This window comes from Ipomoea nil, unplaced genomic scaffold (assembly GCF_001879475.1).
Source record: "Ipomoea nil cultivar Tokyo-kokei standard unplaced genomic scaffold, Asagao_1.1 scaffold3030, whole genome shotgun sequence".
NCBI classification, from domain to species: domain Eukaryota; kingdom Viridiplantae; phylum Streptophyta; class Magnoliopsida; order Solanales; family Convolvulaceae; genus Ipomoea; species Ipomoea nil.
Genome location: NW_017619458.1, coordinates 485,812 through 502,800, shown reverse-complemented (window position 1 = coordinate 502,800; position 16,989 = coordinate 485,812). Strand labels below are relative to the sequence as shown.

At 36.9% G+C, this 16,989-nt stretch overlaps 1 protein-coding gene across 3 annotated transcripts; it reads right to left on the bottom strand.

The window, feature by feature from the left end:
* Window positions 1–1,832: 1,832 nt before the first annotated feature.
* LOC109163475 (DNA cross-link repair protein SNM1) lies at window positions 1,833–10,753 on the bottom strand. Of its 3 annotated transcripts, XM_019312225.1 has the most exons (11): window positions 9,834–10,753; window positions 8,736–8,933; window positions 7,661–8,008; window positions 6,738–6,801; window positions 5,499–5,716; window positions 5,286–5,399; window positions 4,322–4,427; window positions 3,723–3,934; window positions 3,142–3,245; window positions 2,273–2,460; window positions 1,833–2,236 (listed from the first exon to the last, which is right to left on the bottom strand). In XM_019312225.1, exons 1-10 carry the CDS (start codon window positions 10,647–10,649, stop codon window positions 2,316–2,318), a joined length of 2,325 nt encoding a protein of 774 aa, XP_019167770.1. In that variant the 5' UTR covers window positions 10,650–10,753; the 3' UTR covers window positions 1,833–2,236; window positions 2,273–2,315. The 3 variants fall into 3 exon arrangements, with proteins under 3 accessions (XP_019167770.1, XP_019167769.1, XP_019167772.1); XM_019312224.1 differs by having other exon boundaries at window positions 1,833–2,460; XM_019312227.1 differs by having other exon boundaries at window positions 1,833–2,460; window positions 8,736–8,888.
* Between the last annotated feature and the right edge of the window lie 6,236 nt (window positions 10,754–16,989).

Below are 16,989 nucleotides of genomic sequence, written 5' to 3'. Positions count from 1 at the left end.
GTTCATGATCTTGAGATCCAGACTGATGCCGGAGATGTTGTCAAATGGATCACCGAGTCGATAATGCAAAGAGGTCGTATTTGTGAGACTATTGAGACCATTAATGAGGGATAGTTATGCTGTGCATCCGTATGCACCATGCATGGTGCATACAGATGCAAAAACGACGTCGTTTTATTAAAAACACGCGTCTTCCCTTTAAAAAAAAAAAAAAAAATCAGGTTCGATTCCCAGCAACAGCATTATGTTGTTCATTCATTTTGGAATTATAGTTCATCGATTCTGGAATTGTAGTTCATCGATTTTGAAATTTTAGTTCATAGATTCTGGAATTTTAGTTCATTCATTCTGGAATTTTTAGTTCATAGATTAGATTCTGGAATTTTAGTTCATAGATTCTGGAATTTTAGTTCATAATTCATCGATTCTGGAATTATAGTTCATCAATTCTGGAATTTTAATTCATATGTTATTGCTGGAAATCGAACCTGAATTTTTTTTTTAAGGGGAGACGCGCGTTTTTAATAAAACGACGTCGTTTTTGCATCCGTATGCACCATGCATGGTGCATACGGATGCACAGCATAATTTGCCATTAATGAGTGGAAGGAGAGATTCCAAAGGATCAGATTTAAATCTATCTTTCACGAGCAAAACATGGTGGCAGGTCGCCTTGCCAGTTTGAGTGCTTCTCAGAACACTGGTTGGCGAGTGCCCGATAGTTTGTTAACTAAATTGAAATCTTGGAAATATGCTGCTGCTAATAGTTTTATAATGAAATGACGGTTTTAAATTTATATAAAACGCCTCAAATTTATTCTATGTGTCTTATTTACTATCTATTAATTAAATCAATTATTTTTTATTTTTTAAATTTAATTTTTTAGATTTAATTAAATAATACTTTTAATATAATTTATAGATTTATAGATTATAAATTATAAATATATAAATTTTGAATACTAATATTAAATTTAATATCATACAAAATTTAAATATAAATAATTTTAATTGAATGGTTAAACATCGAGCTAGACACAAAATGAAATAAAATGAATAAAAAACTATGCATAGAAAATTTCTATAATGTCAAACGACATTGATAAAATGAATAAGAAATTATGCATAGAAAATTTCTATAATGTTAAACGACATTGATGTCTTATTATACCGGTTATGATCACAACTATTAGAATCGTATCAAATATTGTCGATCATTGTCATCACAATATCTAATACAACTAAGCATAACGTGTATGTACACAATACAAAAGACACAAATACCAATCAACACTTAATATTGTATATTAAAAACTTATAGTTATAACACTTCAATCCTTATTTTTGAAAAATTAGAAATTAAAATTCCCCAGAAGTATAATATGGCATTCCCCCTCAAGTCGTAATCACCTTTATACCAAGTCAAAAAAAGTAAAAAGAAAAAAAGAATCAATATTACCAGAAAAAGTAAACTTATCGAAAATGAACAGCATGCAAATTCAGGAAGGCAAGGTCATGGTTTCAAACAACCGACCAAAGTACCAAACAATAGTCATCATTACCGTACATTGTAACTCCAAGACTCATGAGGATCACAACCCCTTCAAAATTATACTACTTTGGTCGCATCTTATATGTCTGATTTAATTAATAAAATTTAATTGAAATTATTTTTAATTTAAATTTTTATAATATTAAATTAATTATTGATATACAAAACTATTTTTTAAAAAAAAATAAAAATCAAATTTAAAAATAAAAAAAATACTAAAGAAAATAAACAAAGAGAAAATTAATTTGACTAATGAATATTAAATAGGAAATATAAAATGGATCAGAGAGTAATATACAAAAGAATATGTTTCATGGTACATCATGGCATGACAAGGCGCCCTTGCTTTCAGTAATCTATTGCTGGAAGCTTTAATTAATATCTCCACCACAAGCTTTAATTAATATCTCCACCACAAGTTTATGTATTACAAGCTTTAATACATAAAAGGCAATTCTAAGTCCACATCCCTGAATAGTGAATACCCATCCACCACAAGTTTACAAGATTGGTCAAATGGTCAAAATTGACTCAATTGGTCACTAAAAAAAATTTATGATTCTCAAATGGCAAGTCTATCCATTCAAAAGTCAAAAACTAGTTTGGTTAGTGACCTTTGAATGACATATGCACTCAGTAAGATTGGGCAAGCCACTCTTTACAAGCATACAGGAAAGGATAGGAGAGAATCATAGAAGAGCTACTAATTCCAGGCCGCAATAACATCAGTGCATTACCTGGAATATGTAGTCTTCAAACTGTATTAATCTGAGAGAAGGGAGAGCATTTTGCGTGTGGATTCTGGTCCATGATTATTTACACTCGGGATGATGTTTGCTGGAGATATGAACTTAACAAACTTCTTGAGCTCAGAAAAGCTGCTATGCTCACTGTATGGCACTTCGTACCTGAAGATCACAAAGAAAATGTCACGACACAGTGTTTTCTTGTCAGGTTTACTGCTCCAGCAGATGGCTGGTGTTGTGTAGACTGTAGAGTGAAAGTTTGTGTTTGGAAGAGATTCAGTATGAGACATTGAAGAGGTTACAGTGACAATAGACGCATGATTATTCACTTATAAGAACAGAAGAGAGGTTTGATAAAATTTACATGGCTATTTGCTACAAATGCAATGAAATTGGATTGCAGAATTTACAACATTTTGCTCTTCCTGTTGGCTTTGACCTGCACTACGTTATAATCTAAGTTTGGGCTAATGTCACTCAACTGGGCTATAACGCACATGGCCAAACCACACTAAAAGACAGAATCCAATCAATTACCTAGTCTAACTCATGACCTTATAAACTCATATGTTTTCTCTTATTTTATCAACGTGGGACTCTTACTCTTAACACATTAAAATAGTTCCATGTAGTTGGAAAGGTTTTAGTTCATATCACTTCACTTGGATGAACTTATATTGCACACAACAGGGTTGCTCATAGCAAGAAATATCAAATGTAGTATTTATGAAGATTTATTCATTGATTGTATCAATAAAATACAGGCGAAACAAGAAATGAGAACATTGTAAAATAGTCTTAAGAGATATCCTGAAACAAGGATTAATAAAATGAGAAATTTACCTTATGATGGTACCTTGCTGCCATCTTTTTCCAGGAGTCTTTTTCTTTCCTTTACCAAGAGACCAACCAGTTGGAGAAATAGCAACTATAAGACTATATCGACCCTGGCAAAGAGAACAAAATAACATTATGGAATCAACTAGACAATTTGTTGCATGAGTATCATTAGGTGTCACTTTATTGGATCAACTAGAAATTAACACCAAGAAATATAACTATTTCAAGGAAATTTTGACACAAGTAGGAAAAAGGAACTGCAAAAGAAAATTGATTCATCAGAGCCATATCAAATCCAACAACTGCTTAGTTATGATAAGAAGATGGATTCAGTGTGTATCAGAATGAGAACTGAATTGTTGACACTCTGGCTGATCAATATATGACAGACAAAATACAAATTGGCCTTGGTAAGAAAGGTGCAGGATAAGCAATCCTCCCATGGCAGTAATACCTTGCTACTTCCTTAACTGTTGTTTTGATTTTTATGAATTCATTCAAAAAAATTTCATGTAGAGGACTACAGGTAACATCAAGATTCAGACACTCAAGAAATATGAGCAATTAAGCACTTAAACCCTCACCATGTATTGATTAGATATCTGATTCAACCGCTTGAAGTTAGCAAGTGTCCACAAAGGTACAACATGGATATGGCTTTCCAGTTCATTCAAAGTGAAAAATTGCATATCTTCATCGGGGAACCCCAAGCATTGCAAAATACGCAGTTTTGCTGCAGTGACATAGATTTTCTTACACAGGGCACGAGCAATCTCTACAAAAAGTCTTTCTTTTCCTGTCATCCAACAAATAAATAAATAAATAAATAAAAATCTTTAAAATCAAAAAAAAAATGTCTTTTGATGGGAAAATCTAGCTATAAGATCCTTCCAAACCCCAACAAGAGATTTAAATTCACTTCGGTCAAATAGGTTACTTTTCACATTTTTTAACATTAAATGGAAATTCTTCCTTGAGAATATTTTAGCATTTTTTGAATTCTGTTAAGCAGTATTTGCAGTTGTTCATTCTAGTGTTTAAAAACTTAAAAATTAAAATCAAATCATACAGTGTAATTTGGTAAATTCTCAAAATAAAATGATCTTTTAATAGAAACATTGCACACTGTTTGGTGGAAATAAAGATATGAACACAGAGTCACAGACAGGGACACAGAGTCTACCTATAGTATAACTACCAATCAAGAATAAAGTTCTGGGGTTGAAAGCTTCAGCTTGTATGGCTTCAATGACAAATTGTATTACAGCATCTTGTTTGGGAAAGTCATACTGCAAAGATGGGAAATAATAAGCTTCCATCAGATATTCAGATGTAAGCACAGTCTAATGAAGGCAACTGCAAAAATAGATAGAACAGAAGTAGAGAACTATAATTAAGCTTTATGTCCTTTTTGTTCACAGGTGCATGAAGAAAATATCAAGTGTAGGAATCATTTAAGCTAGCTCTCTTTTGAGATAAACGCCTAAACATCAGATCAAATACCAACAGGAAGAAACCTGCATTGTAATTCCATCTTACCATAATGATACTTCATGCTTGCATAATTCTAAAATAAGATCCATCTTTCCTCATGATGAAGGATATGAATTCATTGGCAAAAATATATAGGTAATACGCATACTGCTATTGGTGCAATGCCTGATCGACATTCCTATCCACTGATGCTGTTTCTCAGGTAAGTAGATAACAAAAGCAGTATGTAACTTCAGATGTTAGTGGTTTAGCTGAATAACTTTAACACATTTAAAATACTATTCCACAAGCTTCATCAGCAAAAGTTACTTCATATTCTTAACTCAAAAAATGGCTAGCATTTGCCATAACATGATATCAGAAGATTACTAGCAAAATTCATTGAATATAATAAAAACGCCCACATTTTCAAATTAGTTACTTGATTCAAAATAAAATTATAGGCAAGTTCAAAATGTTGGGTATTGACATAATGACATTAGGCATAAACTATGTCCAGTCTTGAGCATGGGCATCACAAGAATGTAATTAGATCTTTCTGAAGTATTCTTTGTTTTGTAGGCCATGATGCAGCCTCCAAATTTAATTTCACTCCATGTCATTTTACTTTAGTCATGCAGTCAAGTCATGATAATTATATTCTAACAGTTTACCTGAGGGTTACAATAAGTCGTGTCCAGGATAAGAGTGTGGATTTTACAAGGTTGAAAGCTAGGAATCTCCATCATTTCATCACAAAAGCGAAAATCTCCTGTATGCAAGACAGCCTGGTTCATGAAGAAACATGCAGTTAACTCACCAGGTAGAAAAAAAAAATTCATAGCTATGAAGATGATAGTGTACAAAGATGGAAGTATGCACCACACCTTACCATTGGATGGTTCAAAGAGGATTATGATGGCACCTGGGCAATGATTTGCATCAAAACAGGTGACATCAATTCCTGCAATATTGATCCTCTGGTTGAGAGGTAAAATTTGTATGTTATCCCAAGGAATTCCAATTTTCATATTAACAAGCTTTGCAGTCACTGAGGAGCAATATATCTTCCCATGACAGAAGGACCTCGTTAAACCTTGATAATCTGCAGAAGCATGGAAAAGTGGAAAACCATGTTGAGTAATTCACTGAAATAGAAAATGAAAAGAAATGTTGAAGCCCAAACTCTAAAGCATAAAAGTAGAATATTACTTTATGAATCTCTTTATCACTGAATGCCACATTAGCTACCAATTAATAAAAGTTGTGACCATGACAATTATTAACTCAACCTAAATGACAAGATCTAGATGGAAACCAAATGAATCCCAGAGCTTTGTTATGAATATAAGTCGGGAAATTCTAGAAGGTCAATACAAATAAACATTCTAGTCCCAATGCCTCAACACAGTAATCTGCAAAATCTAGCCTTGTTTTGAGGCCAGTATAGGCCCAGGAACTAGAAGTTTATTGAACTCATTCTACACAAGATTTATCATCTGAAGGTGTTGCACAGGGCTAGGAACTTCTGGAGAAGATAAACTTGCAAACTTACTTAAAAGTTGAAACTGACTGGTCCACCAGAGAAAGAATAATATATCTTTCTAAACTAAAAATTCCATGAACAGAATACTTTCAGAGGAAAATTAATGCTCAATAGAAGATAGACAACAGCTTTTCTCTTTTGAAATTCACGTCTTTAATATTATAATTTATAAATCAGTCATGATTACATACATAATACATATGGCAAAACCAGTAGTACAGAAAAACATAAATATAATATATATTGTTTACCTAATGAGATTTAGGTGCATAAATTTTCACAAGTAATGCTTTGATCCTCTAAAAAAGTCAATGATTGCTTCAGAAAAAATCCATTAACTGTGGACTTCTGATGCCCTCTAAACCAACTGGCATTACGTCCTTGACTAATGCATGGATATTCCCTTTTTTGGTTGGCAACATAAACAACTCAACCCCACTAAACAGGAATACTATCAAGTTGTAGTCAGCCACATAAATTTTATTTTTCCATTTAATCCCATTGTGTGCTAAATCTACTGTGGACCCTAAGCTAGTATGTCATTTAGCAGCATGGTAAGATTTAAATAAATTGGTCTTACGATCAGCATGAAAGTGAGTAAGAAACCAGTGAGAACAATCTCTTCTAAGGTACTTGAAAGCATCCTGCAACAATAGTAAACCAAGGCACTTAGCAAAGAAGCAATATAATCTTCTCTAGTTAACAAAAGAAAGGCCACCAAACAAAATATTGTCTCACATTTTGAAAGAGTTTCAAACACCTCAAAGTCCTTAAAGCCACTTAGCCACCTAACCTGAGCTGACAGATTAGAATTTTTGTAACCATTGTCCTTGCCCCAAGGACAATAGTTAAGGACCAATTACTATTTAGTACCGCCATGTTTGTGACAAGTGTCACAACACTTAATATTCATTGGCTACCCTGGAATTGGACAACCTCACAACCCTACCACATGTTATCATAACCCTTCATAACTCTATTATTGATCCCTGCCCTAACCTCAGGGAAATTGTAAGAAAAACTAATTAGAAGTTTAACAAAGATTACGGATTATAGATTGTATGGCAGATTTTAGCTTATTTAAGTCAATAACCCATAAATAAGTTGGAGCAAATTAGTAATTATTCAAATCCATAAGAATAAACCATAATCATAGACTTTACCAGACGATCACAAGTGATACAAAAAACATTAAAACAAAGAGCTTCAAGTTTTTATAGTTCAACAATCAACAGTGATCATTATTAGAGTTACTGATTCCAAATAGACAAATGTCTCAAAAACAAAGGAATGTTTGTTATTATATAATATTATAGCAGGAAATTTCCTGTCTCCTTGTTTGTCTTACTCTGTAACATTAAAGCAAGTTAAAAAAAATTTTAAAATCCTGAAGTGTCAATTTCATGAAAAATCCCCCCCCCCCCCCCCCCCACCCCCCAAAGGAAAGAAACAAGTAAAATTGAATAGCAGCAATCATACAGGTGAAAGAGTTGGGCTGTTTACCACACGAAATGGTGTTCCAGGTATAGAACACCACACAGGAATATCCTTATATTTTGTACTCTTGGCAGGATTCTTCTTAACACTCTTGTTAGAAGAATACATGAGACTCCTCCCAACCTCATTTTGTCCACAGGATGTGGCATGAACCTTTTTTGTCCCGGCAGCAGAACACTGAAAATAGTCAGTTATCAACTTGCTCAGCTTGACTTTGCTTGTATCATCAACTACAGCCTTCTTGGCGTTTTTCTGAAATTCTACTTCCTTGGTGTTTTCCTTCCTTAGTTCAGAAAGAGCATGAACAATCTTTTTCCTGGGACCAAGTGCACTAACACCAATCTTACACAGATCCTTCATGAAAAGAAAAAGATGGAAATGGTCAGGCAGTCAAATTAGTCGTATGATAGAATCAATTTATGTGTCGGACTTTCTAAGCAAGCAAGTATCCTTATGAATTAGTTTGGGAACCAAGAAGAAAATAGAACCAAGCAATTAGTAAGGGTAGCTTCAGGCCTAGAACGCACAAACTCAAAAGAGAATCCTCCCATGTCATTCAGATGTTAGTTGCAGTAGTTTTCCTAGCTTTCTTTCTTCTTAACTTCAGTTGAAAATGAAAACAAGAACATGTGGTTTTAAATCATAAACTCTTCATTTTTACATGATTAGATATTTGTTACTATGGCCAAGTTTCAGTCTGGCTAAATTAATCAACCATATCTAATTTCTATATTCATAGTTAAACAAGCACATTACTATACATAGCTTCTAGAGGAAGATCTAGTATGAAAAACCATGAAAGAAAGCAATACCTTCTATAAGCATCTTTCATTGCATGGAAATATCTTAAGATAATATTAAGTTAAAAACAATGCTACAGCAGTAGAATAGGAAATGATTATAATACATACTGAACAAATAACAACACCCAACTGTGCAGTAACTTTAACTTGTAGTTTTCTATATTCTCCTCTCCAGTATCCCCTGAGAGTGCATGATGGATGGGACAGAATGCATAACAGAAAGTAAACTGATAACTGGCAACAATCTTTGTTTTATTAATTTCACAGGTAAAGCTAACCTCTTCTGTCAGCCATTGTAAGGTGTCCCAATCAATCTCTTGTTGAATAAATAATTCTTCATACTTAGCCAGTCCTAGCTTACGTAGCCATTCTACAACAGGAGGCCTAGCAACAAGCTTTTGAGGAGTTCGTGCAGGGGAGGCATCAAGAACTTGTCCAAGACATTGAAAAGATGTGTCACGATGGGAAAGAACCGCCTGAAATTTTATATCAGAATTTTTTTAGGAACTACTTCTAATTCTATCAGAATAAATTATTAAGGTGAAATAACTATAAAAGCCATACTAAATTCATTGGGAAGATAAAGTGTTCTAGTAACTAAAAATACAGAATTCTAGAGAATTAGTATCTTCAAGGATGGAGGTTAAAACAAAATACTTCCAGCCTATAACTTTTATAGTAGGGAATGTCAGGGATATAAACAAGAGACATTATGTAAAACCCAATACCCATTGTATGGTTCAACATTTTCATATGCAAAGTAGTAATTTTCAATGGTACGGTTCACAAGGATTTTCAATATGCCCTAGTAATTTAGCCTATGAAAACATCAAAACTTCTCATCCGCATATTTAATGGGCATGTTATCTCTGCTCTTCACCTCTTCCTTGACCCATCCAAAATCTAAATGCTTCATATGATTCCTATCTTGATCCATTCAATGACTTCATACTATAAAATGTTATGTCCAAATTGCATCTTATGTTTAGATTTCTGATTTTCTACCATTTTTGTTCTTAGTATATTTTATAGTACCTTTCCCACTTCACATACTTCTCATGTTTTAAGAATTCAAAACCAAAGGCACGATTGGCGTCACCTTTACTTATCAATGATTAAAAGGCCTACACTCAAAGCTTACATCTTGAGATATGAGGGTATATCTTATTACATTTAAAGACTATATATTTAACAAAAAAAGAAAAAAAAAAAAAAAAACTACACTTTGCCTTGTCAATGATAAAAACACCCCACACATCTAAAGCATCTATGTTAGAACTATTGCATCAAAAAACAACATATTCAACAAAGAGAGAGAGAAAGAACTAACAATAATATCAACAACATATAATTGAAGAAATCGAAGAAATTACTACCTCAGCTGGAGCATCCTCTTTATCAATGCACTCATTGGTGTGTATTTGCCTTTGCTCCTCATTCAAATCTGTGATGTCCCTGCCACAAAGTGGGCAACAAATCAGACTACTGTCGTCATTACCCTCTGAAGCACAATCATCTTCCTGATAAGCTTCCATAGAATCGTCATCTCCTTCACTCCCCTCGCTACATAGTTTAAGCAGCATGTCAAGCTCTGAGCTCTCCCCCAATTCTTCACCCTTCCCCTCTTCCAATCCCGCACTGGATTTCAGCAACCTTGACTCTATTGAATTCACGAAGTACCCCTTTTTTGGCTCCAACACACTCTTCTCAGATGCACATGAAAAGGACTCATTCTTCGTATCAGAATCTGCCTCGATAAAGACCCCCACCTTTTCGTTTTGCTCAATCACATTGAAACACTTATCTTCTTCCTTAGGGTCCAAAGATCCAGGATACGAGCAATCAATAGTTGACGGGATAGAATCCAACCCAATGTTCAAATCCATATCCTCGAGTTCCAGCTCAGACTTCTGTTGAAGGGGCAGTGAGCAACCGATATCAGGAGAGTCGACTCGCGGGACCAAATTCTCCTTGCCGGAACTTTCAGATCGACGCTTAGGCTTCTTCCGAGGCCGATGAAGGGAACCGGAAGGCTTCAAAGGTTTCCAAGAGCCGGAAATCGAGGTCGCATTCCTAGAGCATAACTGAGAAGGAGAGGGATCTTGAAAATCGTCGTCGTCATCAACGAGAGTCGAGGCCAAGGTCAGAGCAGGCTGTGAAGCAGAGGCTTTGAATTTGGAATTGGCGGCCATTGGAGTCGCCGGAGATCGCCGAACGGCGGAGAGAGTGCAGGGAGTAGTTGGGGAGTTTTGGATTTTGAATTTCTCAGGTGCTTGTTATGTTAGGAGAAAATGGAGGGAATTCGTGAAAATTGGAGCGTGATTTGCATCCACAATTGACAATCAATCGTTATATAGTACACTAGGATTCACAATGCACCGTTGACCTAATTTAATACATAGAATTTGTATTCATCATACATATACAAAATTCATGTTCATAATATAAATATAGAGTTTTTTCCCAAAATGGTCCCTTGACTATAGCTTATTCTCAATTTTGCATTTCGACTTTTAATTGCACCCAATGTGGTCCCTTGACTTTTAAAAACTCCCCCAAATCGGTCCTCCGTTAGAAATTCCGTCTATTGAGTGTTAAAATGAAGGGCATTTTCGTCCGTTTACCTATTATATGCCTAATATACTCTGAAAAATAGTCGAGGGACCACATGTCTGTTACGAGAGGGGCTATATGTGCACCGTTTTGATAATTGAGGGGCAACATTTACACCACTCATAATTCAGGGGTGACATTGATAATTGGCATATTATAGAGGGGCATTTTTTACAATTTTCCCTTAGATATATATTTTAATGAGTTAATAGTCATCGGAATTTGTCCTTCACTGTCTAAATAGTTGCTCCTTGCCCCAAGGTCTTAACGAAACTAATATTGTGTTGATTTCTAAAAAAAAATGGTGTCTGAGAAGGTGATTGATTTACGTCCAATAGCGCTCTGTAATGTTGCTTATAAGGTTATGGCTAAAGTTTTAGCAAATCGTATGAAAGGTGTGTTGGAGTCTATTATTTCTATGTCACAGAGTGCATTTGTTCCTAATAAGCTTTTAATTGATAATATAATTGTGGCAGGAGAGGTGGGCCATTTTCTGAGAATGAAACGAAATGAGATAGATGGTTCAAGGCCTATGACAGGATGGAGTGGAGTTTTTAAGAAGGTATGTTAACAGCTCTTGGCTTCACCCGTCGGTGGATCGACCTTTTGATGTTATGTGTTACGTCCGTGCTACAACTTGACTATTAATGGGATAATGCAAGTTCGGTCACTCCTACGAGAGGGATTAGGCAAGGGGATCCATTATCGTCTTACCTATTCATTGTCTGTGCTGAGGCTCTATCATCTCTTTTTCAGTAGGAGGAACAAAGAGGGAACATTCATGGTGTTAAAATAGCAAGGGGTGCTTCGGCTGTGTCACACCTATTTTTTTTGCGAATGATAGTCTTTTGTTCTTCAAAACCAACCACAGGGAAGCTCATACTGTGAAGAAATGTTTACTGGACTGTAATGCATTAGGCCAGACTATCAATTTTGACAAATCCAACATAGTTTTCAGCGTTAATACCTCAACAGAAATGAGGGATTTAGTGGCAGATATCTTTGAGGTTCGTATTTCTGATAGCTTTGGTTTCTATCTTGGCTTACTGTCGTTTGTGGGGCATAATAAATCGATCACTTTCCAATATATTGAGCAAAAAGTACGAGAGCGTGTCGGTTCCTAGCAAAAAAAAAAAAAAAAAGATTATCTCTAGAGCGGGTAAAGAGGTGCTAATTAAATGTGTTGCCTAGGCACTTCCTTTTTTTGCAATGTTTGTATTCCTTTTGCCTAAGAATGTTTGTAGCTCAATAGAGAGAATCTTGAATCGTTATTGGTGGGAAGGTAATAGAACGGATGGCAGGGGATTCATTGGCTTAGTTAGTTGGTCCTGTTTGAGCCTACTGAAGGACTGTGGTGATATGGGGTTTATACGCTTGCATGAGTTTAATGTTGCCCTTCTCGCTAAGCAAGGTTAGCGTATCCTTATTAATCCAAATACGTTGGTCTCAAGACTCCTCAAAGCTAGATATTTCCTAGGCGGCTGTTTCTTGGATGCTAATCTTGGGAATAATCCAAGCTACATTTGGAGAAATATTTTGGCTTGGTAGGATTTGCTTCGTCGTGGAGTGGTACGTGTGAGAGTGAGAACACTTGCATTGCATTAAACGTAAACAAGCTTTAAATAAGCTTTACAGAGCAAGAAACAAGAAGCAGATAAAAGCTAAACCACAAGATAAAACAAATATAATAATAGAATTAATATATGAGGCCTAGACTAAGTCTTAACACGACCCCGCAAGATTCAGGCACCCTCGGTGAGCCCAAGCTTGGACCGAAATGCAGCAAAAAGTCGATGACCAAGTGGTTTAGTCAGAAGGTCTGCAACCTACTCAGCCAACCGGAAATAAGTGACTCGCAGAGTTCCAGAAGTTACCTGTTCACGCACAAAGAAATAGTCCAGCGCCAAGTGCTTCATTTGTGAGTGGAAAACTGGATTTTTGCACACATACGAAGCACTCAAATTGTCAGTATAACACCCCCGATTTTGAGCAATATTTAAAGCTTAAGTATAAAGATAAATCTGACCATTTGATTAAAGCTAAGCGGAAGTCAACAGTCAAATCGGGAATGTCGCGCCACATCTAACTAAGAGCAAGATGCACAGGCTAAACTAACTAATCATTCATCAAACACAATATTCAAGTGGCTCACATGCCAAACAATCTAAGACTAAAGGATAAAGGAGAGCTACGCTAATCTACGCCTTCATCTAGCGCGCCCTCATTGGTCTACTCAACACCTGAAAAACACAAGGGGTAGCACCCGTTAGCGAATAATGCTAAGTAACCCACCACTAGTCGTTGAGTACATATCGTATAGATATAAGAAAAACATTTGAGACTTGGAATACATAATATATAGTCTTGTAAAATGAGGAATAGAAACATCATAAGACTCATCATGGAACACTCTCAATCAAATGACCAATCGTCATACGGTAAACCAAGAGATCAACACACCGACAAGAACAATGGGATCATCAACGACATATGATCATCATATCAATTAAGGTAGCATCATAACATGAAGGATAACATAAATACATGCTCATAGCAAATGAAAGTCAAGGATCTCAATCAATGACAAGTTTCAAGTTCCAACCTTATGCCCGGTTCCAACCTTGTAACACCATTCCATCCTTATCTCAGTTCCAACATGTACCTCCGAGTCCAATCTGTACACCAGTCCAACCTTATACCACCATAAGTGAAGCATAGCTTCTTGCCACCAATACATAGGGAGCATAGCTCCTTGCCACCAATACAATTGCCACCGATACATATATATCACACATTCATTGCCACCGATACATTTACCAATCACAAGTTCATTGCCACCGATACATTTATCGACCATACACATAATCATCAACATAGATACTTAGGCTCAATGATAGCCTAATCAAGAATAATCAATAGAGTACCACATTGGTACAAGCTTACAACAAAAGATTCAATCGAAGGAATTCAAGAAAGAACATGAAGGAAACATTCCAAGGTATTCCACAATAACGAAAGACTTCAACTCAAGAGACCACAATGATTAGTAAACACAAGTTACCAATCCTCATCAAGAATAGGCATGAGGAATACAAGGAAAGCACATACTAGTACCAATAACAATGTAGCTAGCATGCAATTCATCAAGGCAATCATAAAGGCTCAAACGAACACCATAGACTTCATTCTGATCCAACGAATCACAAGGTTGGATCACATACATGATTCAAGGCACAAATCCTATCATGGGTACTTAAGACATCGTTCTAGACTTACGAAACATCAATCAAGACACTCAAGTGCACAACGGATCAATAACACGGAGGCCAAAATACATCGTCCCAGTGGGCGGAACGGTGGGTGGACAACCTCTTGTCGTTCCCCCCACTGTGTACCAGCGGGTGGAACCACGGGTGGACAACCACCCCCCCCCCCCCCCCCCCCCCCCCGTCACACACCACCACGTTCCCCGCGGGTGGACAACCCCCCGCTGTTCCTCCCGTGGGTACACACCTGCGAAGCAATAATTCCCATCGGGGAAAAACATCAACAAATCCAAGTTCAAGTCCAAAACACCCAAAATCTCACATTCAACAAGAAATGGACTTGAACACATGAATAGCTCAAAGAATAGCATTTATGAACCCTAGATACAAGCCAAGATCAACAGTCAACACAAGACTCGTCACTCACAAAGACAACACGGGAACACATCCCAAACCACAAAGGTTAACCACAACACAAAGGATAAAGACAAGACCGATGGCAACACATGCCCTTGTGACTACACACGTCACAAGAAAGAGAACACACAACCACGGCTAAACAAGCCCTCGTGACATCACCCATCACGAGTTGATATGCCTTCCTTATGCCATGTTCCAACCTTATGGCTACCCCCAACCTTATATCTCCTTCCAACCATTACCTCCCGGACCCTTGTACAACCAAGTCTAACCTTATTCCCCCGGGACCGTCGTCCCCCATCAACGACCACCAACGAGACCACCAATTCATAGTACATAAGGTACCGTACACGGCAACACATGCCCGGATAACACATGTTATCCCCCAAAAACGTGAACCTTACACAAAGACCACAACTCCATAATCACGTCACGGCTACCACGAGGACCGCTGCAATACCTTGGTGACTAGTGTCCCATACCACTAATCGTGCAATCCAGGTAAAGACACACACGCACCACAACAAGAATCAATCAACGGATCACAACGAAGATATGAAACCATACTCAATCAAGGAATGGGTCACAACCCAACAACAACAACGATGAATAACACAAGTTATCATCAACCAAACGAAAGGTACAAACAACACACACGCTAGCATTTAGATACCAAACTAGCATGCTTATCAACGGGGAAACTCAAGATAGTTCCGAGGAACATACAAGACACCTCACGGTCCAACGAAACACAATGTTGAACACTTAGCACGATTCAAGACACCAAAGCCCTACATGGATTCCTACCATATAGTTCTAGACATACGAAACATCAAGAAGACACTCAAATAGTTCCACAAAAGAACATCGGGAAGTCAAAAGACCAAATACCGAGTCAACCGAATCACGGGGAACAAATCCCGGTCCAACTCCATTGTGTTCCCCGCGGGTGGACCCACGGGTAGTGCCCCACCCGTGGTCCCGCCTGCGGAAACACCATCCCACAGGGCCATGTACCCGCGGGTAGGCCGGCGGGTAGGGCTCTCCCCGCCGTTTCGCCCGCGGGTACATACTCCTGTGCAAAAAGATCCCTTCGGGGATTTTTATCTCCAAACTCAAATTCAAGTCCAAAACATGCCAAATCTCACCCAATACAACAAAATGACTTGAACCATGGAAAATGCCAAGCAATGGCACAAAGGAACCCTAAACACAAGCTCTAGATATGCAATATCACAAGACAAATGCATAAACTCTCACATTTCATAGCAAAACACATGTAGAATCAAAGAAATCACATATAGGTAAGCAAAATAGGTTTTTTAGAGCATGAGTTACCTCTTGTAGACCAAAAGACTTCACTTTACACCACAACAAGCTCCCCACAAGGCTTACTTTCCAAACCCACTTCAAGATCAAACCAAAAGATCATAAAGATCCTACCTTTAAGAAAAAGACAACTAAGATGGAACCAAAAACACAAGATGGACTTAGATCTTACCCTCCTAGATGCCCAAATAGGTGAAAGGTTGAATCTTGGTAGCAAATCTTGGAATCTTGACAAGGGTCTCAACTTGGCTTGGAGAATAAGCTACTCACCTTTCTAGAGAGAAGGTAGAGCAAATTTCTAGGAAATGTAAGGAATGAAATGAAGAAGTCTTCTAGGTTAGGTTACAATACTTACTCTTGGTGAAAAGTCAAGAATACCCTTACTAACCTTTAGAAAGTGTAAGGAACAAGGGAACTCCCCTCAAAGCTCAAGGTACAACACAACTTTAAGGTTGACTAGTCAAATACTAGTCATTGAGTATTAAAAATCAGGATTTTAGGAATTAATTCTTCAAATAAAATAGGATTAATTACTCAATTAACCCATGGATTGAATGTGGATTTTTGGGGTGTCACATCCTCTCCCCCTTCAAAGAAGCTTCGTCCCCGAAGCTTGGGTACGACGAATTAAAAGCAAACGGTGAAAGGAAACAACATTGTGACAAGAAGTTCAAGAACAAACTCTTTTGGTCAATGACTCCAAAAGAACTCACAAGAATTCCAAGGCAAAGAAGTATTCCAAGCAAGAAAGAAGGCATTTCAAATTCAAGGATTGGCAAGAGTTTAACAAACGGATAGATTGAGCATCAAGAACTCTAGCCTCAACACAACCACCGACTTCTAGACAACAACTAAGAACTAGACTACTAACTCCAAACACCAACTTACTAAGCTAGCTAAACAA

Excerpts from the sequence above, each read along its gene's own strand:
- LOC109163475 (XM_019312224.1), bottom strand. The coding sequence starts at position 10,649 with ATGGCCGCCAATTCCAAATTCAAAGCCTCTGCTTCACAGCCTGCTCTG. Across the intron at positions 3,246-3,722 it reads AGATATCTAATCAATACATG|GGTCGATATAGTCTTATAGT; the intron begins GTGAGGGTTTAA and ends TCTCTTTGCCAG. Across the intron at positions 2,461-3,141 it reads CAGCAAGGTACCATCATAAG|GTACGAAGTGCCATACAGTG; the intron begins GTAAATTTCTCA and ends TGTGATCTTCAG.